This window comes from Ursus maritimus, unplaced genomic scaffold, assembly GCF_017311325.1.
Source record: "Ursus maritimus isolate PB19 unplaced genomic scaffold, ASM1731132v1 scaffold_11, whole genome shotgun sequence".
Classification (NCBI taxonomy): domain Eukaryota; kingdom Metazoa; phylum Chordata; class Mammalia; order Carnivora; family Ursidae; genus Ursus; species Ursus maritimus.
The window spans coordinates 15,833,371-15,860,566 of NW_024423453.1; the positions used below are offsets into that span (position 1 = coordinate 15,833,371).

Below are 27,196 nucleotides of genomic sequence, written 5' to 3' on the forward strand. Positions count from 1 at the left end.
AAGTTTGTACTGTTTTTACTCATACCATTTTTCAGTAAACACTGAAAAATTTATTAATATTGGTTTAATTTAAACAGTGGAATTTTTTAATAAAACTGCTTATTAAATGTTTTTACTGAACTATATTATTTAAATGTTAACCATCATACTTTTTTTTTTTCTTTTTCATAAAGAGGTGTGGTTGAAGAGACTTCAAATAATACAGAACCTGGTAGAACATCAAATTTTGATAGGTATGTCCATGCCACTAAGATGCAGCCTCAGTCATCTGGATCTCTCAGATCGAATGCTGGAGCAGAAAAAGGCAAAGAAATTGCAGCCAAGTTAAATATTCATCGAGTTCATGGGCAACTTAGGGGTCTTGATACAACAGGTAGGATTCTACAACAAATATTTTTTTCTTTGACATGGATAAATGTAAGAGGATTTTGCAAAAGGAAACATTTTTTTTTCAAGTATTGCTGCAATTTGAGTATTTCATAAGAGAAAGGTATTTTTTCATATATTGAACACATGGTATTTATTTATTTACTCACATTCTATGAGAATGGAAGGTAAACTTTGGGAGGAAAGTAAGTGGTATGGCCCAAATTAGGAACTGCTTCTATCTCCAGTTTTCTTTGTGGTATCTGCTTGCTTATTATAGAAGAGAGAGTATGATCTTTATTGTCTTTCTTGCTTTTTAAAATTGTTCTGTTGGCACAACTTCATTAAAAAGAATTAATTGCAGTATCAAAAGCAGATAGTCAAGTCTCCAAAATGTAGTAGCAGTTAGAATGATAGATCCGGCTATGCCTCTTAAAAGTCCCTGGTGAGGTGAAAGAGAAAACTAGAGATGTCACATATCCTTTCAATATTTTTGATGTAATTCAGTGCATTTAGAAGCTTAAATGATCTCAGACTGTCAGAAATTCAATCTAGAAAACATTGAGTTCGTTAGTCTTATTTGAGACAATTGCTATGCTAAAATCTACATGTGGGACAGGTGACCAATCCTGAATGAACAAATGATTACCTTGAATTTGCTCATTGTATCCTGTAGGCTCTGAAGATTCCATGATTCTTGTCTGTATTCTGGGTCTGTATAACTGTCGTGGCTTTCTCAAAGCTTATTTTACCATCCTTGTGTTTGAGAGCAAAGCATTTGACTTGAGGATTCCAAATAAAGAGACTTTTCTTGGCTACCTGAGATTATCGTCCTAAAGCTGGTATAAAATACAGTGGCTTGAATATAAAAAGACTTTTCTCAGCTCTGTAGTTTGCACTGGTAACCAGTTTGCACTTGCATAAGAGCATAAGAAGTAACTAAATAAAATTTTGAAAGGCACACCAAGCAGAAAAAAGTCATCAAAGACAAAACATTGTATAAAAATGCAGGGAAATATGTAATTATCTTTGCTTATATGTTCATAAGCTGTCTGTGAAAGGATTCTCAATCTAATGACGTTTGTTACCTATAGGGAGAGGAAGTGGATTCCTGGGTGTGGTGTCAGAGGCTTTTCATTGTATACCTTTCACACATTTTGGATCTTTGATCTATGCAGGTGTATTACTTAATCAAAAAGTTCAAATAAAATTTAAGTTTAGGGGCGCCTGGGTGGCACAGCGGTTAAGCGTCTGCCTTCGGCTCAGGGCGTGATCCCGGCGTTATGGGATCGAGCCCCACATCAGGCTCCTCCGCTATGAGCCTGCTTCTTCCTCTCCCACTCCCCCTGCTTGTGCTCCCTCTCTCGCTGGCTGTCTCTATCTCTGTCAAATAAATAAAATCTTAAAAAAAAAAAAAATTTAAGTTTAATCCTCACCTTATATCATACATCAGAATAAGTTCATGGAATTAAAGGCAAATATAAAAAATAAATAATGAGAAAATCATAGAAAAATGTAAGTGAATATTTACTCTCTGATCAGGAAGATTTTTTAATCATAAATGTGAAATATAGTATTTTCATATGATGGTGTATTATAAAACTTAATATCTTTGAAGAATTTTTAATGCCCTCAGGAAATTATCATGGTTTACTGTTTCTTGAAATATGGGAACCAAAGCTGGTTTGTTTGTAAAATAATCTCTAAAAAGCTAGAAGGAAATTTAATTTGAATGTAAACAAGTTATCTCTGGGTGGTAAATTTACATTTTTTTAAATCTTTTTTTTGCTTTTCTGTATTTATTAGCTGAAATCAGAGAAAGAAATGAAAAAAAGTAAATAAAATACAAACTTTTCAGACATGCAGGATGTTAGTTTCCATATTGCATGTTGTAAGTGGTGGAGTTATGGCAATGTCTGCTATGAATTGTAATTATATAAAATGTGTTAGCATAAAGCAATCCTTTAGTAAAAGCTATAATTTTCTTATTTTCTAATGTTTTTCCTGTAGCTGGGTAATTAATTAAAATGATTTTTTATTTTGTAAGATGATGAGAAAGTATTTAAAAATAGTTTACCATGAAGCTGAATTATTCAGGAGCTTTTTTTACTTTAGATTTTTAGAGTACCCTATAATCTTTCAGAAATGAATTGATTCTGCCTCTGAGCAATTATTTCTTAATTTTGGAATCTTTTTTTTCTCCCTTTTATGTCAATGTGATTCTGGCACTTTTTAAATTGTTGGACTTTAGGCATTATTTTAGAAATTGGTTGCTTCATTTACTTTTCTTTTTGACAGAGTATTAAGTTATCTTTTTAAGACAGACACTGTGCCAAATGTTTACTTTCTCTCTTTTTTTTTTAAACAGAAACCTCTCTGTCTTTAAAAATGGTCATTTTCTTCTCTTTCGATAATAGATATTGGTACCTGTGCCATCACTGCTATTCCTTTTGAGAAGTCCAAAGTTTTATTTACTCTTGAAGAGTTGGATGAGTTTACTTTTGTGGATGAAACTGATCAGCAAGCTGTTCCAGATGTAACTCGAATAGGTCCCAGCCAAGAAAAATGGGGTTGGATAATGTTTGAATGTGGACTTGAAAATTTAACCATAAAAGGTAAGCATTTTTTTTTTTTCATTTCTGCTTAAGTGAGGGATGAATTGGCCCCATGTTGCTGAAATGTTTTGAATAATTGTGACTTTGAATAACCTGAATCAGCATATTTAAGCAGAAAGTTGGGACCTGGGATTATTTACCAGGGTGGATGCCCCATCCCAATTGTGTGAGTGGGACTTTCCCTTCAATGTGTGATTCAAAACTAACAGAGCATATAGATATACAAAACATCACTGCCTGAACAAAAAAATCTGTGGTTCAGAAAAAAAATTTTGAATAAAATATAGAGCCACCCAGCTTTTGAAAGTTTGTGTCTTTGGAAACTGGATTTTTGATTAGTAGAGCTTTGCAGGATGAAAATACCGTAAATCCTTTATTCAGTGAGACAAACTGACTTACAGTTGTCTAACTTACAGTTATATACAGTTTTCTTTTACATTATTAATATATTAAAAAAAGGAAGGCTGAGGTGTATATAAGACTTTTAGGTTTAGTCATATATATAATAGTAATTGAGTATGTCTGTGATTCTTTACCTGATAATCCATTCTGACATAACTTTCATTGATAAGGGCCAAGTTTTGATGAGAAAAAAAGATCTTTATGAATTTTTATTTTTATTTTTTATCTTTATGGGTACCGTGAGTACAGTTTTGAGGTACCTACTGTTTTTAATAAATATATTCTTTCATTCTTATAGGAGGAAGACAGTCTGGTGCTGTTTTATATAATACTTTTGGAAATATGGGTAAAGCTAGTGTCACAGAAAGAGGTGGAGTGCTGACATCCAACAATTCTTCTGATTCTCCAACTGGCAGTGGCTATAATACTGATGTCTCTGATGATAATCTTCCTTGTGATAGAATAAGCCCTTCTTCAGACTTAAATGGAAATTCTGTTTCAGATGAACAAGTTGGTGAATTTTTAATGATAATAGTGCTTTGAAAAAATAACAAAACTACATACACAGTTCAAAGTTAATTTCTGGAATATATTTGCTTCTTTCAATATTTGGAATTTTACTTAAATCGTAGTCAAGATATTTTGGTGATTATACTATTACTAGAATATAATTTCTGAAGCATAGGTACCATACCATAGATATATTTATATCTATCATGGTACCTTGCTTTAACACCTTGCTCATATTGGGCACTTAATAATATTTGTTGAATTAATTAATAGAATTTCAGAAAAGTAGGCATTGTTTTATGTTGTTTCAAGGAGTATAGCAGAATTCATGTAAATACTTAGTTTTGTCACTGGTAGTATTTCATGTAAGTTCTAGATGTTTTTGTCAATATTCACCCATTTCAGCTAGAGTCCTGAAGGATACCTTATATGTAACTCATTTATTATCTTTATTATGGTAGAATGTCATGATGATTAATAAATAGCAATAATAAGAATATTCAGAATTCTAGATTACGGAAGAGTTGTACCACTAACTGATGGGTGCAAGTTTTTTCTTCTTCAAAGTTTCTTTGTCTATAATAGCATTATAAGGATACTGACCTTCTAGACTTATGAGGGTTGAAGGAGATAATACATCTGAAAGGCTTAACTCAGTGTCTAGCACATAGTAAGAATTTGGTAAATGTTGTTTTTAAACACATACATACACTTCTGATCATTTGGAAATTAGACCAATTGAAGACCATCTTTCTTTTAATTAAGAAATGTCATCGATATCCACCATTCATTGGCATAATCACCTCTGAACTTCAGGTTTCTGGTAATTTATTTTTTGAAATATTTATTTTTGTTTGACGTATAGTTCAAGAGTTTAATCACAATTTTCTTGTGAGGTCTTCGGATGTATTTGAGTGGTGGTTGGGGATTAGCACTTTAATTAAGGAAATTAAAAAATACAGTAGCTACTCACCAAAAGAGCTGGGAAAAGCCCAGCTGTTGTTTCTTTCTCCTTCTATCCCCCTGAAATACTTGACAGAAACTCAGGTGTCTTCCTTGATCTCTCTGATCCTCCTGTTTTTGCTGAATGTCCCTTAATTTTGTAACATTGCTTTCCTTGGATTCTCTGACTTTTCCTGGTCCATGTCCTAATTCAGTTCTTTGTCCTTAAATGTGGGTGTTCCCTCCATGTTCTGTTCTTGGCTACCTTCTTTTCTTTTCTTTCTTTTTTTTTTTGCTGTATGTCCACTCCCTGATTTATTTGATTTTGTCATTTTATAGTCCTCCATAATTTGATGACACTAACTCTTTCCCATCAGTTATGTTTTTAACACCAACATTTCAACTGAGGTCCAGAAGTGTATGCAGTGAGTGGCCTTTTAGCTATCATCATTTACACGTGCCATAGGTACCAAAAATTCAGTCAACCTAAATCCAACTTTATTATTGCTTTGCTTCATATATTATTATAATTAGTTGCTTATTATCTATAAGCCCCCTTCTCTCTTTAAAATTTTGAGTTCTTAAAGACTGTCTTCTCTGTCTTTTATATACCTTAGTGCCTAGCTCACAGCTTTGTCTGAAACCCACAGGTCATATGTATTTGAGAATGCAGATTTTACCTCTAACAGAAAGGTAATATGGTGTGTGTTTTGTATGTTACATAAACTCCTAGTGGAATCTGAGACAGCGCTCCATCTTGAAATATTTAAATACTTTTGCAGCACAACATTCATAAAAATTCCGAGTGGAATAAATAGCCTCTCATCAAATTCAGATCAGGTTTTAATGCCACATGTACACAAAAATATTTAGAGTTCTCAGAATGTTCTGAGTTTAGAGCTGCAGATAAAGAATGTGGACTTACAGTTGGTATCTGCTAGCTTCGAAATTCCTATTGCCTATAGTTCACATTGTTTTGTAGCACTTAGGATTCAAAGCTGTTTTGTGGATACTCTTCATTCCTTAATCATCCCACAAGAAAATGCCAGTCTTTTCTTCATCTTGACCAGTAATAGCTAAAAGTGAATTAGAGAGCTGTGAGGAGACATAACAGGCAGTAGACTTTTTTCTTTGTTTCTTTAATATTATGCTTACCTCCCTGCATTCTAGAGTGGTGATTATACATTAAAAAAAAAATACTATTTCTTAATACTGATTCAGATTGCTAGTATAATAATATAACTAATAATTTTTTTATTGTAGAGTGTTATTTCTTTGAACATGGACTACACTAGTATTTTTATGGCACTTTTTTTGGGAATTTGAAATATGTTGTTAAAATGGAATGGAAACCAGATTGTAGTAAGAAGCAGAAGACTGATTCTATCACTCATTCTCCTTAATAGTTGTATGACCTTGGACAAGTCACAAAACCTCTTTCTCTCACTTTCTTCATCTGGAAAAAGTAATGCTTAAACATCCCTAAACAAATGTAACTGAATGATGTGATCAGGAAAAACATTCAGTTCTAAGATCTGTGATTTATGGCTTACTACAATGCGCTGGTTTTTCAGACGGTGCTCCTTGGAGCTTCAAGGATCTATAGGTATTTCTCAGAATCAGGGTTAGGCTGAGCACGGTTGTGTTACCTGTTCATATAAAGGTGTCATCTGTAGAACTTGATTTGATGGGATGATTTTGTGCTTAAAACATTAACCTTGGCACTAGTGGTTTTAAGCAGCTATACATTATAAGTTTTTGGTTTTTTATTTTATGTAGGATGAAGGAGTTGAATCTGATGATTTGAAAAAAGATCTACCTCTAATGCCTCCACCTCCAGATTCATGTAGCATGAAGTTGACCATCAAGGAAATTTGGTTTAGTTTTGCAGCTCCCACCAATGTGAGATCTCCTACACATGCATTTTCTAGGTAAAAAGTTTGAAACATGTAATACTGTTCTTTGATTGTTCTTCATTTAAATAACATACAATTCTGTTTTTTAAATTACTCTTCGGATCTATCTAGCATTAGGGTTGCCACCTTCTTACCATCTTTCTTCTGTAGACATTCTTACCTTGTTTGACTCTTTTTCTTTCCTGTTTTACTATTATGTCACCCTGCCATGAACTTCTTACCCTTACCTCTAATAGGTTTTAATATTTTTCCTTCTTTTCTATTATCTATTCTATCATTTTCTACTTATATGTTCATAATTTATCTGGTAGCTAAAATGAAAAGTAATTTTACCTAAGTAAAATAGCCACTAAGTAGGCAGCTGAACCTTTTAAGCACTGCAACTCCAGCTGTTGGTGCATGGCTTGTTCCCATCGATCAACTCAAATCATCCTTAAACAAATTAGAAACTGAGGGCACCCTGAGAATTTGTGCTGTTATGGGATGCATAATGACGGAAGCATTAGAGGTATGTCTAGCAACAATACAGGGTATCCTACCTAGTTTATTGTTGAACATAATCTCTAATTGTTCATCATTGTTGGAAAACATCAGACCTGCAAAGTTCTTGATTACTGGAGATCTTCTATTTGCAGTGTCTTTGACACATCATTCTAAAATGTTGTTTCTGCTTTCAGAATAAAAGTGTACATTTTCCCTTAAGAAGTAAATACAACAGACTTACAAAAGTTGCCCGTTTTCTCCAAGAAAATCCTTCATGTTTACTGTGCAATATACTACATCACTACCTGCACCAGGCAAATTACTCCATCATTGATGATGCTACAATGGTGAGTTATTGAAACTGTATGTTAGCTTTAAAGAAGCCCCTATTCTTGGGATGCCTGGGTGGCTCAGTTGGTTAAGTGTCCCACTCTTGGTTTCAGCTCAGATCATGATCTCAGGGTTGTGAGATCAAGCCCTGTGTTGGGCTCCATGTGGAGTCTGCTTGGGATATTTTCCATCCCCCCTCTCTCTGTCCCTCCCTCTGCTCATGGTCACAATCTCTCTCTTTCTCTAAAATAAATAAATAAATCTTAAAAAAAAAAAAAAAAAAAAGAAGCTCTTGTCCTTTTGAGGAGCCATTTATCGGCCTGCAGGGTTTGAGATGCAGATGGGAAGTCCAAAGGAAAAATATGGTTAAAAATACAAGCTTATAGACAGCAATGGGCTCAGATGAATGATTGGGGAATTGCCAACATGAAGGTATTAGAAGCTGTGGATATGGATGAGACTTCTAGGAATGATGGTGTGTTGAGGGAGAAACTGGTCGAGAGTGGATATCTGAAGAACACCAAAATTAAAGGGGGGAGGGTGAAAAGAAGGTAGGTAGAGCTACACAGAATGCTGAGTAGGGAAAAGAAGAGGTAGGAGAATCAGGAAAAAATGTCTTAGAAGCCAAAAGTATAAAGAATTTCAAGCAAAAGTCACCAGCATGAAATTTCACAGAAATGTTTAATAAGGGCTAATTAATGGTTGAGGGGAGAATATTTAATAATACAAAATGCATACAATATATGTCTGCCTCTAGAAAAGCACTATAGAAGATAACACTTCATCATTAGGGATTTAGAACTTGAGAATTTCTCTTCTCTCCAAGCTTTTGGTCAATAGAAAATATATAAGGGGTTTAGCCAAATTAGGGATCAGTATGTATCAGTATTATTAATGGCCAAACTTCTGATAACCTCCAATAAGAGGAAATGGTGGATTTGAAAAAAGTACTTAGACCTGAGACTACTGTAGTGCTTTCTACTCCGACCCTGTGACACGAAGACTGGAGGTCCACAGTGCAAGGCTAACTTGCCTATCTAGTCCTAGGCAGAGACTCAGAAACAGAAAGAATGGCAGGCATTTCCCATGGATGGATGCTCTGCTGAGATAAGCTTTTCATGTAAGAGGAAGAAACACAAGATGGCTCTTGAGTCTAAGAATGAAAGGACAGGCTCTAAGGGAGCTGATGTTCCTCAGAAAGTGAATGAGGTGATTTCTGCTATTTAATAAATGGCTCTCTTCAATTAGAGCCATTTCTCTTAACACAAGGAATTATAGGAAAGGGGATGGAGAGGAACTGGATATTTTCCTTCTAGGCTAAGGCTCCAGTTGGAAAAATAGCCAAATTTTCTTTCTTATAATCATCACCACGTGGAATAAAGTATATTCTAAATTATGTAATTGTTACTGATAATACATTTAACTTTCAAATCCATCTGTGTCCAGCATTTAATCATAGTAATTTATTTTTTCTAATTTTAAGATAATGGTGGTTACCTAATCTTTGAAGGGAGTAATTTCATTTCCTCTTTGTTTAATGAATATTCTTGGTAACTCAAAATACATTTGATTTCCTCACTAGAACAAAAAAGGTAAAGTGGATTGAATGCTTCTTGAGGAGAATCCCAATTTTTCACCCCATGTTTAGCCTCTTATTCACCTGGTACTGCATTGTTTATGACAGAAAGACGCAATGTTGTGTTTAGAGATTGAGTTCTATTATCAGCTTGAAATACTCTCTTTTGTGACCTTGGACAAATTATAACACATAAATTCTAGTTTCTTCATCTCTAAATGGGGATTATAAGATTTAAATAAATAAATGTATGCAAAGCACTTTAAATAGTAACATTACTAATCATTGTTGTTACAGAGTGATGGACTTCCTGCTTTGGTAACTTTAAAGAAAGGTTTAGTTGCACTGGCAAGACAGTGGATGAAGTTTATTGTGGTGACACCAGCCTTTAAAGGAGTTAGCTTACACAGACCAGCTCAGCCACTGAAACCTCAATCAGCTGTGGACCATGAACATGAAGACGGACTTGGGCTAGACAATGGAGGTGGTCTTCAAAGTGACACCAGTGCTGATGGAGCAGAATTTGAATTTGATGCAGGTAATTTGTAAATATTTTAGTCAAATATTATACCTTGGTAACATATGTGATCATTTTAATCATTTGTGTCCCAGATTTGAAAACGTTGTGGCTTAATTATACAAGTATGACTTGTATTCATCCAAATAAATGATAATAATGTTGGAATCTTTATACTGACTTTTGATTTTTACATTTAATTTCATGAAATATGGTAGACTTCTTTGAGTCTGTCTTGTACAATAACAGACATCTTTGCATAGCTAGAATATTTGAGTGAAGCATGTTAACTTTAACATTTACATTTGAAAAAAATAAAATTCATATTTATATTTGTTCATCATCTTTCCTAAGCCACTTAAAGGAGTCTTTGAATTTTACCTGGTGCCTGGTTCATTCTGCATTTACCTAATGTTTAGAGTCATGCATTCATCCTGTAATTCTGTCAGCATCATGACTGTGCCAGAACACAGAACACAGACAGTAAATATGCATTTCAGAAATATATGTGCAAATTTTAATGCTTTTTCAGAGGTAAACTTTTGTTATCACAACATGTAATATTTAATAATATTGAATTATGATATTTTGGAAAAAAGTGTTAAAAGTACCATGAAAAAGGACAGTAGCCTTAAAATTAGAGCTTTCAAAACACTGATATATAATACTTTACCCAGGTTTTTTTTAATCGTCTTTTAAAAAAAACTTGATACTTAAAAGTGAATATGCTATGAGGAAGGGTGCCTGGGTTCAGTTGCTTAAGCATCTGACTCCTGATTTCAGCTCAGGTCCTGTCTTAGGGTTGTAATATCAGGCCCCATGTTGGCTCCCTTCTAATTAGCTATCTTCAAATTCCTGGGTTAATCTGAAAGTTCTGTACTTTGAGCTTACTTGGTTTTTTTTCTCTCTAAACCTTTTGGCTGGGATGTGGAAGAACTGAATACAAGCTGTTTGTTCCTTTCTTGAGACTGAGTGAGAATATTGGGGTTGAGAGAGTAAAAGAAAGACAAAAAATGATATTACAGCAGATTCCACAATTAATTTCAAGGAAATTTAATTAATTTACTTTATTTACTCAAGGAATATGTAAAGTTGAGCGTAGTTACACCATCAGGAACACTGGGATTGATGTTTCAAGCAAATGATAATCTATAGCCCACTTATTCTTTTGAACTGTTTCAGCCACGGTCAGTGAACACACAATGCTACTAGAAGGAACAGCCAACCGTCCTCCACCTGGTAGCTCTGGACCTGTAACAGGAGCTGAGATAATGAGGAAACTTTCTAAGACTCATACGCATAGTGACTCTGCATTAAAAATAAAGGTACATTGTTGCTGTTCCTGTTTATAGTAGACTTCCAGAGAAGACCTAAATTTCTGATATCTGAAATTCAAATATTAGGTATTTAAATTTAAATATTCAAGGAGTATTTTATATTCAAGAATTATTAATTTAATAATTGAGTAATAATAAATACTTTGATGTTGAACATGAACATGATTAGCAACTTGATATGCAGTTTGAGTTAGGCTGTTTTATGATTTTAATTACACTGTTTTAAGAAACTTAACCAGTGCTTGGTAAGACATGTATATACCAAGGTGGTTGACTACCACCTTGGGAGCCAGAGAGCCTTGGTTTCAGTTCTGCCTCTGCCACTTAGTTGTTTTGTGACTGAACAAATGTTTAATTGTGCTGTGTGTCAGTTTCCTTATCTGTAAGATGGAGATTACGGTAATAACTTTTTCACAATGCGGATGTTAAGAAATTAATGTTAGTACATGAAAAATGCCTAGAACAATACCTGGCACATAATAAGCATGTAAGTTATTTGTTGTTGTCATGGGTTATTTATGTTTTGTTAGTTTCCTTTTCTGAGCAATGAAAATGACAGTATTTTAACTTTCTTTGAAAGTTTGGGTAGACTTACTTTAATACTCAGAATCCATAAGGTAAATTACTAACAATTTTACCATATTAAAATATAAAATTTCTACACAGAAAAAATAATGTATTATAAGCAAAATAGAAAGACATATGACAAAGTGCTAATTTCCTCATATATAAAGATCTTTTTGTAATAACTAAGAAGAAGAACACAATCAAATAGAAAATTGTTAATGGGCAGTTCACAGAGAATTACATACACAAATATGAAAATGTATCCTCTTATAATTAAAGAAATGTAAGTTAAAATAAAATTTCCATTTCCACCAATCAGATTGAAAACACTAATATATTTGAATGGTGTATGTTGGTAAAGATAAGGGAAAACAGACACTCTCATATAGTACCGGTGGGAGTGTAAATTGGCACAAACTCTTTGAAGACCAGTTTGGCAGTTTGTATCAAAATTTAAAATATTCTTTCACCCAGTATGTTCATGTCCAGGAATTCATTCTAAAGAAATGAATGCTTATAAATGCTTAAAGACACATGTGCAATAATGTTCTTCACAACACTGTTTATAATAGGAAAATAATGGAAGGAACATAAATGACTAACCATTTGAGGACTAATAAACTAGTGTACCCTGATTCAGAGAGCATACCGTGAAGACTACAGAAAGATGAAGTAGATCTCTAAGTGGATATGGAATGGTCACCAAAGTGCCTGGATTAAAGTAAAAACAAAATATGGGACAATAAGTATCTGTGTGTTAAAAAAGGATAAATATGTACATGTGCTTATATAGTTATAAATTATTTAAGGAGGATAAGAAACAGTTAAGAGTACTTCTGGGGGAAGGGATCTAGTAGACTGGAGCTCAGGGGATATGATTTATTGAATTGTCTTTGTGCTTTTAAAGTTTTTATTCTGTGTAAGTATTGCTCTTTTAATTAAAACATTCAATGATAGTTTAATATACATTTTTTAAAAGTTTGAACTATTAGGCTTATTCTTTTTCTATAGTATGGTTTGAAGCCAGGATACTTTTAAATTCTCAACTCCTTAATCAGTCTCAGATTTTTTTCCTGTTTGATGGTTTTTCCTAACCCCACAAACATTCCTTTGTTTATGGATTATAAAAGTCCTCCAAAAAATTGAATTGCAATGCTTTGTTTCAGATCTCTTCTTTTTAGGATCTTTCTGTCTGTATAGTCTTTTCTTGTGCTATTTTAAACTGATCTGAAATTCTAACCTTAGATGTGACGGAACAGTTAGAGATGGGCAATTCTGTAATTTTTTAATTTTCCTCAGAGAATTGCTGGAAATTGTTTTTGGCATATTAGAACTCTACAGAGAATCTCTTACAGATTTTCATTATCAGGGTACCAACGAGAGTAGTATAGTATTAAGAATTTTGGGATAGAAATCTTGCCACCAGACACACTCTTCAGATTTCAAAGGGAATTAATAATTCATTGTTAAAATAAGTGAATGATAATAAATGCTGTCCTTTGTATTGTACTGTAAGTTTTAAAACATTTTTATGTACATTTGAGATTCACCACAATCCTAGTAGGCACAATCTGTTTTGGTGAATAGTAACTAGCAACAGTAATAGTAGTGGTAGTTTTTAGCAGTCATTTTTATATGCATAAAAAGACCCCTGTTTTGTTTCTTTTGTAGGGTATTCACCCTTATCATTCTTTGAGCTATACCAGTGGAGACACTGCCACAGATTCTCCGGTGCATGTTGGACGTGCTGGGATGCCAGTTAAGGAGAGTCCAAGGAAGGAGAGCCTACTCAGCTACCTGACTGGAAGCTTCCCAAGCTTGCACAATCTCCTAGAAGGGACTCCTCAAAGAAGTAGTGCAGCTGTAAAAAGCAGCTCCCTAACGAGAACGGGTACATCCCTGGTTTTGACAATTACAAGTTTACTTCTATGTGAGAATTAAAAAAACAAACAAACAGGACTTAAGTTTATTTTGCTTTATACTTTGGTTGCATAACTAATCTATGTATTACACCTTATCTTTGAAAAAGTATTTTGGGAAACTGTTCCGTTTGTAACTTGGTGTTCATGCCCTTAGTTTGCATTTCTAAATTGCAGCATTTGATATTACTATCAACCTAGTCATGGTATGGGATGATGTCTAAACCATCCAACAGTGAATTTCTTCTTGTTATATTAAAAATAAGTTATTTGTTAGTACCTTAATATCCAAATACCAATATCATGCAGTGAGTTTGAAAACATCTACAAAAGACAATTTAGTCTGACTTTTAAAAAATAATTACATAAATCACATTTTCTGCTTATTACATAAGTAATACTATACTCAATAAAATTTTATTTTCAGGAAATACAATGGCCACTGATATATTATCTGAACATCCCTTGCTATCTGAGCCATCATCTGTGAGTTTCTATAATTGGATGTCAAATGCTGTGGGTAATCGTGGAAGTGTGGTACAAGAATCTCCTGTAACAAAATCTGCACAGAATAGTCTTCCATCAGGTATTGAGTTATCATGTTATTTTGCTTAACTGCCTAAGGGACATATGTAAATTTTAACAAAATTCTATTTTTCACAGAATCTCACATGTTTAATACTGTTTAGTTGAAATTCACCTATTTATGAAATGCCTTTGTTAAAACTGAATTGAGAGAATTGTAAGCAATCAGTTGGTGTTCTTGTGGGAAGACAAATATGTCAAATGTGAGATCATATATAATTTAAAGAGTTTAAAACGTCCAATTAATGTGGCCGGTTTAATTTTCAAAATACCAAAAGGAGGTAAATGAAAAAATGCAAAGAATATGGCACAATGTACCTATGATACAGAAAATACTTTAATTTATTCGGGTTCCTCTGAGAAATACTAGCTAACATTCTTTTAAAGTTACTTAAATAATTAAACCTAAAGGGGTACTAAGAGGAGAGAATAGAATAAGATTTTGCTTTTGAGGAGGAAATGAGGACAATTTATTAATTTTAAAAGAATACGTATAAAGAATGCTAGCAGGGAATTCACCAAGAAATGTTGGTGGCTATCTCCAGAAGCATAAGTGGCACCATCCTTCATTTTCTATTTTTTCTTTTTTGGGGTATTTTTCCAAATTTATTAGATGCATGTATTCTTGTAAAAAAAATTTTTTTTTTAAAGAATATGTGAAGTAGACTTTGATCTTAGGTACTGCAGGCAGCTGAAATTAATCCATGTAACAGCTATTTGCATTGCTAGCAAATTCTAGTCATATAAAAAATATGATACTATGAAATGTGGTTGATAAGTGACTACTCACTCAGTCCTTTGTTTTGCTGGTATGTGGATCACTCTTGAGTCTGGAACTGATTCTAATTATGACTACATTACCATTCTTAGCATTGGCTCTTAGTTGAAGAAGATAGAAGGACAGTGTTTCTGCCAGCTTCAGCACTGTTCTAGCATTGTTCTCACTACTACACAGTTTAAATTTCGAGAAAACCAGAAAAGAACATTTCCTCTTTATCATGGATCCTTTGCCTGGGGAGTTAGAGGATAAAGGGAATACAGAGGAAAGAAATAGCGCCATTTTACTTTTATTCTGCCTTGGGAAAGCATATTTGGGAAGAAATTTATATGTGGGACTCTGTGACATCTGTGGCTTTTGCCCTGCTGCTGTCTGTAACTCTGCTCCTCAGTGCAAAGCTGAGGGGATATCAGATGCTTTTCAAAGATCTTCCAGCCATAAAATTCTATATTTTGGACCTACTGGCTCTGTAATACAGACTTCATGTATGAGGATGACTGATATTTCCTGAAGTTTTAGTTTAATTTCATTTTTATTATTAAATCGTGTCTGTAAAATGACCAAAAAATGCTGGTGGTGGGTTTTTTTCCTTCATTCATTTGAAATGGTCTGGTAATACTGCTGTAATGTGGGCTTTGTAAGTTTACTTTGCTGTGCCCTTTTATGTTGTTTTTATTTCCTCATAATACAGATTTTACTCTTGAACATTTACTCTCTTAGGTGTTGCACCCAATCTTCCTACAATACCCTCAGCCTCAGATTTCAACACCGTCTTATCTAGTGACCAGAATACTTTGGATGGAACACATTCTCAGCATAGCACTAGTCAGGATGATGTGGCAGGTGTAGAAGAAGCCAACCAAGGGTTTCCTGCTGTGCAGCTTGCTGATGCACAGGTAAGCCAGTCTGTTTTTCCATAATAATAGTTACCCCTCATTAGGTAATTCTTAGCAGTTGGAACCATCCAGTCATATGCACCTTGGAATTCTAGCGAAAATCTTTTTTCTGTTCTTGTCTGTCTAAAGTCTTCATGCAAAAATGGAGGAGCCTTTTAAAAGTACATGGGTTAATTACAAATGCAAATGTAGCATTTGTAGATATGCATTAAACAGAAGAGTGGTATATAGTTAGTTGTCTCTATAGTAACATTTTTGTTATGTGGAGATACAAATTGGCTAAATAACATAACTAGAAAGCTAAATTTAATCCTGTCCTTTAGAACGCTGTGTTAAGACTTTACTGAGTGAGCAGTTGGGAGGCCCTGAAGATTTTAGAGCAGAGGAATTACCTAACTAGAACGATACATGTAGAAATATTATATGGGTAGCAATGTGTTAAATGGATTGAAGTAGAGACACAGTAGATGAAAAGATGAGTTATTGTAATAGTTCATGTAAGTGCTAAATGACACAACTTAGATGGTTGTGGCTTTGAGAAAGTAAAGGCAAAATAATGTGGAGGTCTTATTCAATTGATCAAATATAAGAGTGGAGAGCAAAATCCTTTGAAATGTGTATTTTAGTCTGAATGATCAAAAGGCAAGTGGGTGAGCGGGACCAGTGGTATTGAGAGGTGTTATTTTTTCAGGGTGAGAGAGACTCCAGCATACATACTTAGGAGGAATGAGGAAGGTCCAGATCAGAAAAAGAAAAAAGAAGGGTAAAATGATAGAGCAAGATTCAGAGAGGGATGAGGAGTGTTGGAATTTAGAGTCATTCAATAGAGATGTTTTAGACATAAAAAATTACTTTTTTCCTCTGAGGAACTAAGAAAGGAATAAGGATAGTTCACAATTATACAGGTTAAGTTTGCAAATTGGTAGCTTCAATTTTCTCTTATAATAGAAGGTAATTTATGTTAAGAAATGTGTCAGGCACTTTTAAATTTTCTTGAGATTTACTTCTCCAATTCATTAGCATAGTTTTTAGGGACTTCATTTTTTTTATTAAAGGGGAGTGGGAAAATAAATAACCTTTGTTGTTGTTTTGGCCTACAAAATACGTTAATTGTATTTATTAGCATTCAACACATATTTTTAAGGATAGTTATACTGTTTTACATATAAGATTCTAAAGTCCACTAGAAACATGAATATTAATACAGTAAAAAAACTCTGTAAGGTGATTTAGATATGTGTACAGGTTGGAGCAAATATGAAAGAGAGCTTACCATAGACTCCCTAAAAGGATTGCCAAATAGTGCTGAGGGCCTAGTAAGAGTTTAGGTTAGTGTTGGGGTACCAATGAATGCAATTATATTATTTCCTTTCATTATTCCTAGCAGCTCAGCTATAGGAGTATAAGAGGATTGATCCAAAGCAGATGTAGCAAGAAAAATGAGGTGAAAGATATAAACAATCTAGGAAGTTGCGGAAATGGAGTTTAAGCCAAGATTATGGGGGAAGAAGTCATATAACTTTGGAACTGAAGTGTTGGTTGAGTTATGGTCAGAGAAGTCATTCAGGATGATAAATTGGGATTGAAAAGAAAAAGAGGAAAGTAAATCAGGAATCAAAGTTTCTGATAGGTATGGAGGATTAACAAGGTAGGGGATAAATAAATGACAAACGTTAGAAAAGAAGGAGGAGGATTCGAACCTTGAAGAGGGAAGAGTTTTTCCATTAGAATGAAAGAGTTAAAACCCAAGAAAGAATATCCCAAGCAAGTATATAAGGGAGAGGGAATTTCTCCCCAAGGTTCCAGTCTAGTGTACAATTGTTGGAATTCTCTGTTGTAGGCCTTTAGACCTTCACAAGAGTAGCCTGTTTGCCCAAGCACAAATAAAGGAGATGACCTAAAGATAATTGAACATGTAGACTTAGGTCTTAATACATAAATGGCTCTTGTCCATTTTAATAGTATCATTTAGCTTTCAGGAAGAGATCACTAAGGAAGATGTACAGCGAAAGGGTTACAAGAGGGCCATGGAAAGTACTGGATAGCACCTATATTTTGGATGTGGAAGGAGGAAAAGGAACCATGCAGCAAAGAATAAGCAGAGTGATTATAGTGATCAACTACTGAACACATGGTTGCTTCTGTTTGGGTTAGCTCTTCATGACTACAAAATCAGTTAGTAAGAGATGTAACCATGGTGTTGTATTTCCGTAAGCTTGTATGATACTTAAAATGTAAAGGAAGTATTTTTGTCACAAAATAAATGTTAAATGACTGTTACAACCAAGTGATACCATTTAAAAAGTCAGATATTCATAGTATTACATATGAAATGTTTTTATATTAACATAGGAAGGTGATAAACTATTCTAATATACCAAATTTTTATGGAAGCACAGTATATATTCATGCCCTTTTTAAAAGCAAGTACAATGATTTAAATTAGTTCACTGTTTTATTTTGCTTGTAGTTTCAGACACTCAGGAAGGATGGAGGAATCTTTGTCCTTGTGATTAATTTGAAGATGAGTGGCACATAGTAGGTGCTGAAAAATACTGTTAAGTTTTAAGTAAAATTAGAGTGATATTTATTACACAAGTCCTTTTTGTTTTTCGTCACACTACAGTATTGATATATGTATTGAGGTAGGGTAAGAAAAAAGCCATAGTAAATGATGAATCATAAGTTAAGCTAATTAATGAATGTGTTATGTCTTTTAGGTTGTTTTCAAACCTCTTCTCAGTCATACAGGGATTCAGTCACAGGATGCAATGCCACTCTGCTACCGAATGTACTTTGGAGAACACCTTTCATTTTCAGGGACTTTGGACTGCCTTAGAGCAGATATTGTGGATTCAGACACAGCCAAAGAGAGAAAAGGCAAAAGAGCAAGAAGGTGTCTTGTGTTTCTGTTCTTTTTGTGTAAAATGTTGTACACAGGTTATAATATCTTTTTTTAGCTTTGTTTTCCTCTAATGCTAATGAGAGTAATTTTAATATCTTAATCAGAAGGTAACTTCCATTTATCAAAAATAACCTCTTTTTAATAACTTGTTAATTTTATAGGTGATGAGGTCTATGCTGAGGCTTCGTTTTGTGCCATTTTAGCATGTGTATGTGCGTTAGCCAAAGTACATTTGTTGTCTGTATCCTCAGAATTTGTTTACTGTTGCAGTAGCTGAATTTTTATGATCTTATGCATTGTAATTTTATATATTTTACTTAGAATTATTCCTAACTTCCTTTCTGAGTTGACTTGCAGTGTTTTCTATTAGAGACAGGGTAGAAGTCATATTGAGAGTATGGCCATGAGAAACAAGTACATAGGAATGCTAAATGTAGCATGGTGAAAGTTAAGAACCACCTTTTACTGTCATTATTATCAGGGATAGTTCTTTAGTTTCTTTACTGCTTGAATAGGAAATATTATGCCCACTAATAATATTTGATTAATCTTTTTGTGAACATTAAATTTATTTTGCATGGGTCTTGCTGATGTAGATAGGAATAGTAGAATATGGATATAGATGGCAGTTATGACAAGAGGTTTTGCAACATTCTTGGTTTCATCCAATTTATGTTTTTGCAAGGTGGTAGAGTAAAAGCAAAATGCACACATATCACACATATAACTAGGTGAAATATGTTTTCCATTTGAAATATTCTATTTAAAAATTTAAATGATTTGACAAAATCAGTTTAAACATTTTTATGGCAATTATTAATAGAAAAATACAGCTTTCTCAAATTTTGTTTCAAGTCTAGATTTCTGAGGATTTTTCTAATGAGACAGGAACATTGAAATTGCATTGTCTTTTCTATTAAATATAAGACAGTCACTGCTTTTCACAGTAGTATCATACCATAAAAATGACTGACAAGCCGAAGCACCACAAAGTGACCTTAATGATTATCAAGATTAGTGAGGAAAATTACCTTTGTTTTGTGACCTGGAAAAAAATGTTTGTTAAAACATTAAAAACTCTATTACTGTTTATTATAAATGTGTAGGGAAATGAAAAGTATAGTAAAACTAATATTTAGTACATTATACTTTAAAACATTAGAAACACTGAGAATTAAAGTATCTCACTTCATTCTAAAAATCCCATTATAGTTTGAATAGCCCTTGCCATCTTATCATCATATAACTTGCAATACAAACTTGCAATACGAAAGAGCATCTATTCCGTACCTTGGCATAATGCTATACTCCATTGCAAGTATTGATGAGGTTCCAACACTTTTCCCTTGCACTTTTAATGTCATGAAATACCATCACGAGTTCCTGTTACTATGAAGTTTTTTGCCAGCATCATTTCCTCTGGGATATTGTCATCCTTTTTGTTACAACCACTTTCCTCTTTATGCCAGTAAGTTTGCCTTCACTGAGTTCCATTGGCTGCATATCTATAGTTTCTAGAACAGTAGAGTATCAACATTTCTACAGTCAGCTCTTTCTTCTATAACTCCATTTACTTTTAATTTCACCACCAGCATTATCATTTTTTTGTTTTGTTACTGCATTTTTATCTTTGCTGTCCAACGCTCTCTCTAGATTATTGATTTTTGTAAAATGTCATGTGGGTTTATCATGAGGAGGCAACACAACTACGTGCTTTACTGTCTGTGCATGAAATGAATAACAAATGTACATTGACCAGTCACTGACATACATAATGTGATTGGTTAATGATCATGGTGTACATCTGTTATATTACATAGTGATTTGTGTACTGAAGAGCTAGCAGCAACTTTGTACTCTATGCAGTTATTCACAGTAAATTTTAGTTTACCCATGTTGTTAGGGAACTGGTGTTATATAACTAAACCATGGTAACTGAAATCCATTCACATTGGAATCATCAAATTCAGACACCAAAGCATTAATACCAACTTACGCTCCCTAATTACAGTTAAAAGCTCTGTGTTAAACTTGTATTTCATTTGCAATAATGTGTGTATATGTATGTATATATATACATACACATACAGTACACACACACAGTGTATATATCATCTGTAGATATAATTAGGTTATTCATAATTAGATTATATCTGTATATGAATAATTATAGTTACTGCCTACTTATTGGCTTACTAAATGCTATATAATACTGCCTGCCACAGACTAGACCTTCATCTGACCATACTTTCTTATGTTCACAGAGAGGTTCTTTGAGTGACTTTGAACTTAGCTGTGTTTGATCTAGCTGAACCTAACACTCCTTTTCATTTTCCTACTATCACATCATCTCTGAATACTCTACATTCTTATTACTAGCCCATGGTTAGCTTTTATTTCTCAGATCTCCTATAAGTCCACCTTAAACTCTATTAATTTGGAGATCTTTGTCACAGTACACTTTTTCTGGCCATTAATTTCAGTTTGTTTGTTTGGTTTTTTCCCAACATTTGGAATGTTATTCATTCTGTTAGTTACTGTACATTATTATTGGGTTATAGTTTCTTGTATAAACATATATATCCCATCCTGTAAATCCAGGACAGCTATTAAATCATTTAGCATAGGTTCTGGCATGTAGAAGTTCCTATAAACATTAGTTTCCTCATATCTTTGCTGTCTCCAGACAAGATAGTTGAACATATTAGGGACTTAAATAATTTTAAAATTTAATTTTAACTTTGGCTTTGCAGTCTACATGCCAGCTCTTTATCTGTCTGGCTACTTTTGTCTTAAGTGACTGCTTCATTATATACCAATGTTTTTCCCCCTTTTACTTAAATCTTCTCTCTTCAAGACTTTCTTGCCTCCCTTATATGATTTCAATTCTTGTTTTTGTATTTGCAGATTATTTTAATTTCTTTTGAGTCTTCTCTCTCCTGTCCATTCTACTTCTCAAAATCCAGTCTTTCCTTCTTTGACTACACACTTAGCATTGATTGTAGTCTTACTATGAGCTTGTACATTTTCATGGATTATACTCCAAAGTGGGGTTTTTCTTAAAATAATATTCATTAAAGAATTATTCTCTATAAAATCTTTAAGTTAAATTGAGAACATCAGAGCAGCTTCTGTTTCTTTTTTCTATTAGAAAACTTTGACCTATATGACTACACATTCATATTGTACATGGAAGAAGAGGGAAAAAAATACCTTTTTTTTTTTTACAATTTTGGTGCCTGAGGTTTATTGTTATTGGTAGCTGGTTTACAGATATCTGAGACAGTTTTGGCTTTTAAATATTAAAATTGACTATAATATCCATACATGAAAGTTTTCAGATAAGCAGGAGGATTTGCCCAAATAATTTTCATAGTTTTTTGGTGTGCATTTTTCATTTCTTGTTTCCAGTTGCCTTCCTCCCCACTTACATCTTGGCAAAGTAAGCCAGCAGGGTTTCAATTCAAATAGCAAATTGTATAAATATGATGAGATTAAATATATAAACAGTATATTTAACAGAGAGGGAGAAGATGGTTAAGGGAGGTACCATAATTGACCTATAATTGACTTTAAATTCCATTACCAATGGAGTATGCCACCATATTGGCAAGAAAAAAATGTTTTATTACCTCACTGAAATAATTGACATAAATCTGATTTTAACTAGGCAGTTATGGAATAAGATCAAGAGGGAAGATTTAAGGCCTAGTTTCCAACATATAAAAGGTTGGCCTCATGAAAAAGCATATTATACTTAATCTCTTGCTTAAAACTATCTAAATAGTTTATAATATGTTTCGCCTTTTTTGCTAATGAACTAATAAAGATTGTGCAGTTCTGGAAAAAAGGAAATAAAATCTTCTTATTTTCTTTTTTCTGCATTTTTAGGCAAGGTCATGTGAATCTTCCTCCACTTGAGTTCAAACCAGCATTAATGTTGGAAACCTTCAGCATCAGTGCTGTTGTAATGGAAAAGTCAGTGTGCACCCCTCAGAACTCTACCAGTGCTCTTTCTTTTCATGATCTCAACAAACGGTATTATAATACTTTTCACTGTAACTTTACTATTTCTTGTCAGTCAATAAGCCAGCATGTAGACATGGCTTTGGTTCGTCTTATTCATCAATTTAGTACAATGATAGATGACATCAAAGCGACTCAGACTGACATTAAACTCAGCAGATATACAGCTGGATCGGCTTCCCCAACACCTACCTTCAAAACCAGAAAACATCGGGATTTTCGCTCATCTGATTTTAGCCGCAGTTCTAGAGGAAGTCTGAATGGTGGCAATAGAGTAAACAACGCAAAGAACAAACGGACCAACAATGAAAATAACAAAAAGGAATCTCGAAACAAAAATTCGTTAGGAAGATCTGAAAGAAGAACTTCAAAAGTGTCTAGAAAAGGTTCAAAAGATGTGGTGGACCATATGACTATTCATATGGATGACTCTGATTCAATTACAGTGTCAGAACAAAGTGAGCCTTCAGCTGAGTGCTGGCAGAATATGTATAAATTACTTAACTTCTATTCACTTATCTCTGATCCAACAGGAATATTGGAAAAATCTTCAGAAACATTTGGACCAGCAGGTAATGGATATCTTTATATTTGAAAAATTTCTTTTTGAAACAGCAATAATACTAAAAGAGACAGGTTGTCGATCATGTTTTCTTAATGTTATAAGTAGATAATTGAAATGCCAAGAAAATTGCCAGTCACCCATGGAGAGAAAATAGTAATGGCAGTCAGATAATTTGCCACCCTATTTCCTGTCCTTCCATACACAGTATGGTCTGAAAGATTCAGACATACCTACTTTCAAATATCTGACTATTATTTACTGTCAGTATGATCATGGGAAAATGTTGAAAAACTTAAAAAATCATTTTGGTGAGGAAGAAGGCTGGTTTGGAATATGAAGAAAGCTAAGATGGCATTTGGAGTGTCCTCTGATTTCACATTTCCTATGTAAATCTCTGTGTCTTGTTGTTTTGTTTCGTTATAAAGGAGTTCGGAGCCCTACAGAACCGACATGTAAAGTTGTATTTGAGAATGAACAAGACAGTAATAGTTTGACAAAGACACAGAGGAAACGTAGCTTGGTGACTTCTGAACCTCAGCATGTTACTCTAATAGTGTTTGGGATTGGCATGGTGAACCGCACACACCTGGAGGCAGACATTGGGGGGCTAACAATGGAATCAGAACTGAAGAGGATCCATGGCAGCTTTACACTTAAGGAAAAAATGAAAGGTGGGATGATTTTCTAACACTGTAGTGCAACTTTTCTGAAAAAGCCAATGCCATGTCTCTAAAATTCCTACTTGGCAGTTTTTCTTCAAAAAATGAACTTTCCCATTTATATGGATCAAGAGTGCCACTTTATATAGTTTCTTTTCCTATTTTTTTAAATTTTCCAAGGTTTCTGCACCTTGGAAGGTTTCCAAGGTTTCTGCACCTTCTGCACACTTTAAATCTGAGATTTAAAATGTCATTAGGCTATTTAATGCTATTAAGCTATTTAATACATGAATGGCATATTAAACAGTATATTTGGTATTATTCCAATTTTGATATATAATATATATATATTTGACATATAGAGTGTCATATAGACATACAAAATATATATGTATATATATTGACATATGTATATATACGTATATATATGAGAATACATAGAAATAAGAAAAAATTTTTAAAGTAGTTCTGAAATAATTTAAATTTTATTATAAATAAAACTTTAAGTTATCTTTTGTCAATGAATGTATTATGGATAAAATGCAACTTTAATACAAAGTACAATTATTTTATTTCCAGATTTCGTATAATTCTTTTTTCTTACATTTAAGATGTTTTACATCAAAAGATGACTGAAACGTGTGCCACTGCTCATATTGGTGGGGTTAATATTGTGCTGCTTGAAGGGATTACACCAAATATACAGTAAGTCTGTCAATTTTTATTATTTTCTTAAGCTTGTTCATTACAGTTTTATAGGAAACTTAAAATTCACTGGATGAATCCCATACATGCTGAGTTTTGAGATGTGTATACATTATGTTACTAGATACTATAGTTCTGTCATTAAAAATATCACCAGGGGCGCCTGGGTGGCTCAGTTGGTTAAGTGTCTACCTTCAGCTCAGGTCATAATCTCCAGGTCCTGGGATCGAGCCCTGCATTGGGCTCCCTGCTCAGCAGGGGAGTCTGCTTCTCTCTCTCTCTCTCTCTCTCTCTCTCCCCCCCCCCCTTTGCTCCTCCCCACTGCTCGTTGTCTCAAGTAAATAAATAAAATCTTAAAAAAAAAAAAAAGGTATCACCAAATAAAATGTTTTCAGAAAAATAATTTTTTCCCTTTTTACAATTGGTTTACTACCTTCCCAACACCTCCAAAAAACTGAGTCTAGGTACACTGTTAAGATTGTAGAACAAGAAAAAATGATTACAGTGCAAACTTCAGTTAAACGTACAACATGCAGAAGCTTACATAATTCAAATAGTTAAAATTTTAGTCAAAGAATACAGACTGTCTCTTGATTTTATGTTAAGTAATCATGACTTAAATTCATGCTGGGTTTTAAAACATCTTCCCATTTTTCATTTAAAGAATTTAACAATAAAGCCTATGAGACTCTTCTGATAAATAGGTAAACTTTTTATAGTGAGTATACCGTACCATATCACTTTTCTTTTGATTCTTTGCTCTTAACCTCTTCTTTATAAGTCCTACTCTTAGAGCTATTCTGAGTTGTTCTGATAATAATTACCTTTCAGTACATTCAGATCATTAACCTACTATGAGTATATTTAACCATTGACTTTGTTCATACGCTTGGAAGTATGTATCTTAATTCCTAACTTCCTTTCATTGGAGCAGCTTTATGTTGTAACTACAAAATATGCTTTGATGATTTAAGTCAGATTTTGAGAATTTTCTGTTTCTTAACTGGTTTCATAACTAGTTAATGTTCTATCATATAGTGAATCTGTTATACTAAATACTAGAGGATTTTGTTCAGCTGCATAAAAATTAAGTATTAATCATATATTGACTAGTGATAGTTCATTTCGTATTTTAAACATGGGTGATGTGATAACTCTTGGAGAACATTTCCTTGGAATGGATAGTTAAGGCTTTCTGGGGTAGTTTGGACCTATAAACCTAGAACCAAAGAGTATATTTCATTATAGCTGCCTACGTAGTCTAGATCACATTTCCTGAGCAGTCTGGAAATACCAGGAAATTACAGTAGTTATGATAGACAAGATCTTTTCTGATCATTCAATGTGGGAGAAGGGGGATTATGATATAGTCATTGCAGTCTTAACAAGTACCTACTTGTGAACCAAGAGCCTCACATAGATTATTTTATTTAATCCTAATCCGAATCCTGTGAACTGGGGTGTTTGATCCCACTTTACAAAACAATAAATTGAGATTCAGAAAGATGAAAGCGTGTGCCTAAAATACCTAAAACCCTGCAGTCAGAATTGTTGTCTGAACCTGTGCTTCTGCTAAACATCACCACAGACCTTCAGTTCTATGGTTCTTTGCTGGCTCTAAATTGAAAGAACCATGGCTACTTTAACCTATGCAGCAAGTGAAACAAATTTCTTTCGTTGTCTCAGATGTCTCAGTTATTCTATCCTCTTGAACCTTTTATCTCTATTATCTGTTATCTCTTAAGGGCTTCAAATAGTCTCTAGACTTGCAAAACAGTATTTATAAAACAGATTTTTAAAGAAGTATTATATAGTTATATTTCTTGCCTTTGGAAAAAAACAAGTGAAGATCCCTTAACTTTTTTTTTTTTTTTTGAAAAATAAAGGTTACTAATTATTCACTGCCAAACTCTAGTAGTGTTAAGACTTTCTGGATTTATTCTTTTGTTTTTCATTTCTGATTTCAATTAAAAGGAAATGAAACTAAAAAAAAGTTGAAAATTTTCTTTGAGGGAAAATTTTGAGAGTGAGAAATAAGAAAAGCATTCCAGATGATTGGTCATACTGTAACTAATTTATGTATGAATGTTTATTTGCTTCCTTTTTGTTTTCCTGCTTTCTCTTGAATCTTCATCTGTAGACTGGAGGATTTTCCTACATCTCCTACAAGCACAGCCAAACAAGAGTTTCTGTATGTCATATTTTTTTTTCCCCATGGGCTTTGTGATTAACATAGTATTGAGTAGTTTTAAAGAAATATTTAGATATCTGCATGACTGTGAATGTATGTAGTTGTTATTTTGTAGCTTTAATGTAGATCCTTTTATAGATTAAAGCTTACTGACATTCAAGGAACACACAGAGGTAAGGGCTACCTTTTGGTAATTCACACTTTGTTTTGTTGTTGAAAGATTTTAACACTGTAGTTGTGTGTTGCTTGTGCTTTTTTAAGACATGTCACTGTTAACATTTATATCATCATAAATCCTTAAGGTTTGATGTGATAATAGAAACTAAAAAGTTTCACTTGTGTATGAGTTTTCACTAATTACAAAGATAATTAAAACATTAATATATGAAAACATTGATACATCTCA

General features: G+C 33.5%; 1 protein-coding gene across 1 annotated transcript in view; it reads left to right on the forward strand.

Annotated features, from left to right (window-relative positions):
- KIAA1109 (KIAA1109 ortholog) overlaps positions 1–27,196 on the forward strand; it is a 198,170-nt gene that overhangs the window by 100,353 nt on the left and 70,621 nt on the right. Inside the window, exons 35-49 of the mRNA XM_040626286.1 lie at positions 174–373; positions 2,784–2,981; positions 3,682–3,893; positions 6,615–6,766; positions 7,109–7,259; positions 7,429–7,581; positions 9,438–9,678; positions 10,840–10,982; positions 13,233–13,452; positions 13,908–14,066; positions 15,564–15,739; positions 18,460–18,635; positions 22,536–23,242; positions 23,661–23,906; positions 24,506–24,599. Of these exons, the coding sequence (XP_040482220.1) occupies positions 174–373; positions 2,784–2,981; positions 3,682–3,893; positions 6,615–6,766; positions 7,109–7,259; positions 7,429–7,581; positions 9,438–9,678; positions 10,840–10,982; positions 13,233–13,452; positions 13,908–14,066; positions 15,564–15,739; positions 18,460–18,635; positions 22,536–23,242; positions 23,661–23,906; positions 24,506–24,599 (3,228 nt within the window). The remainder of the gene's footprint in view (positions 1–173; positions 374–2,783; positions 2,982–3,681; positions 3,894–6,614; positions 6,767–7,108; positions 7,260–7,428; positions 7,582–9,437; positions 9,679–10,839; positions 10,983–13,232; positions 13,453–13,907; positions 14,067–15,563; positions 15,740–18,459; positions 18,636–22,535; positions 23,243–23,660; positions 23,907–24,505; positions 24,600–27,196) is intronic.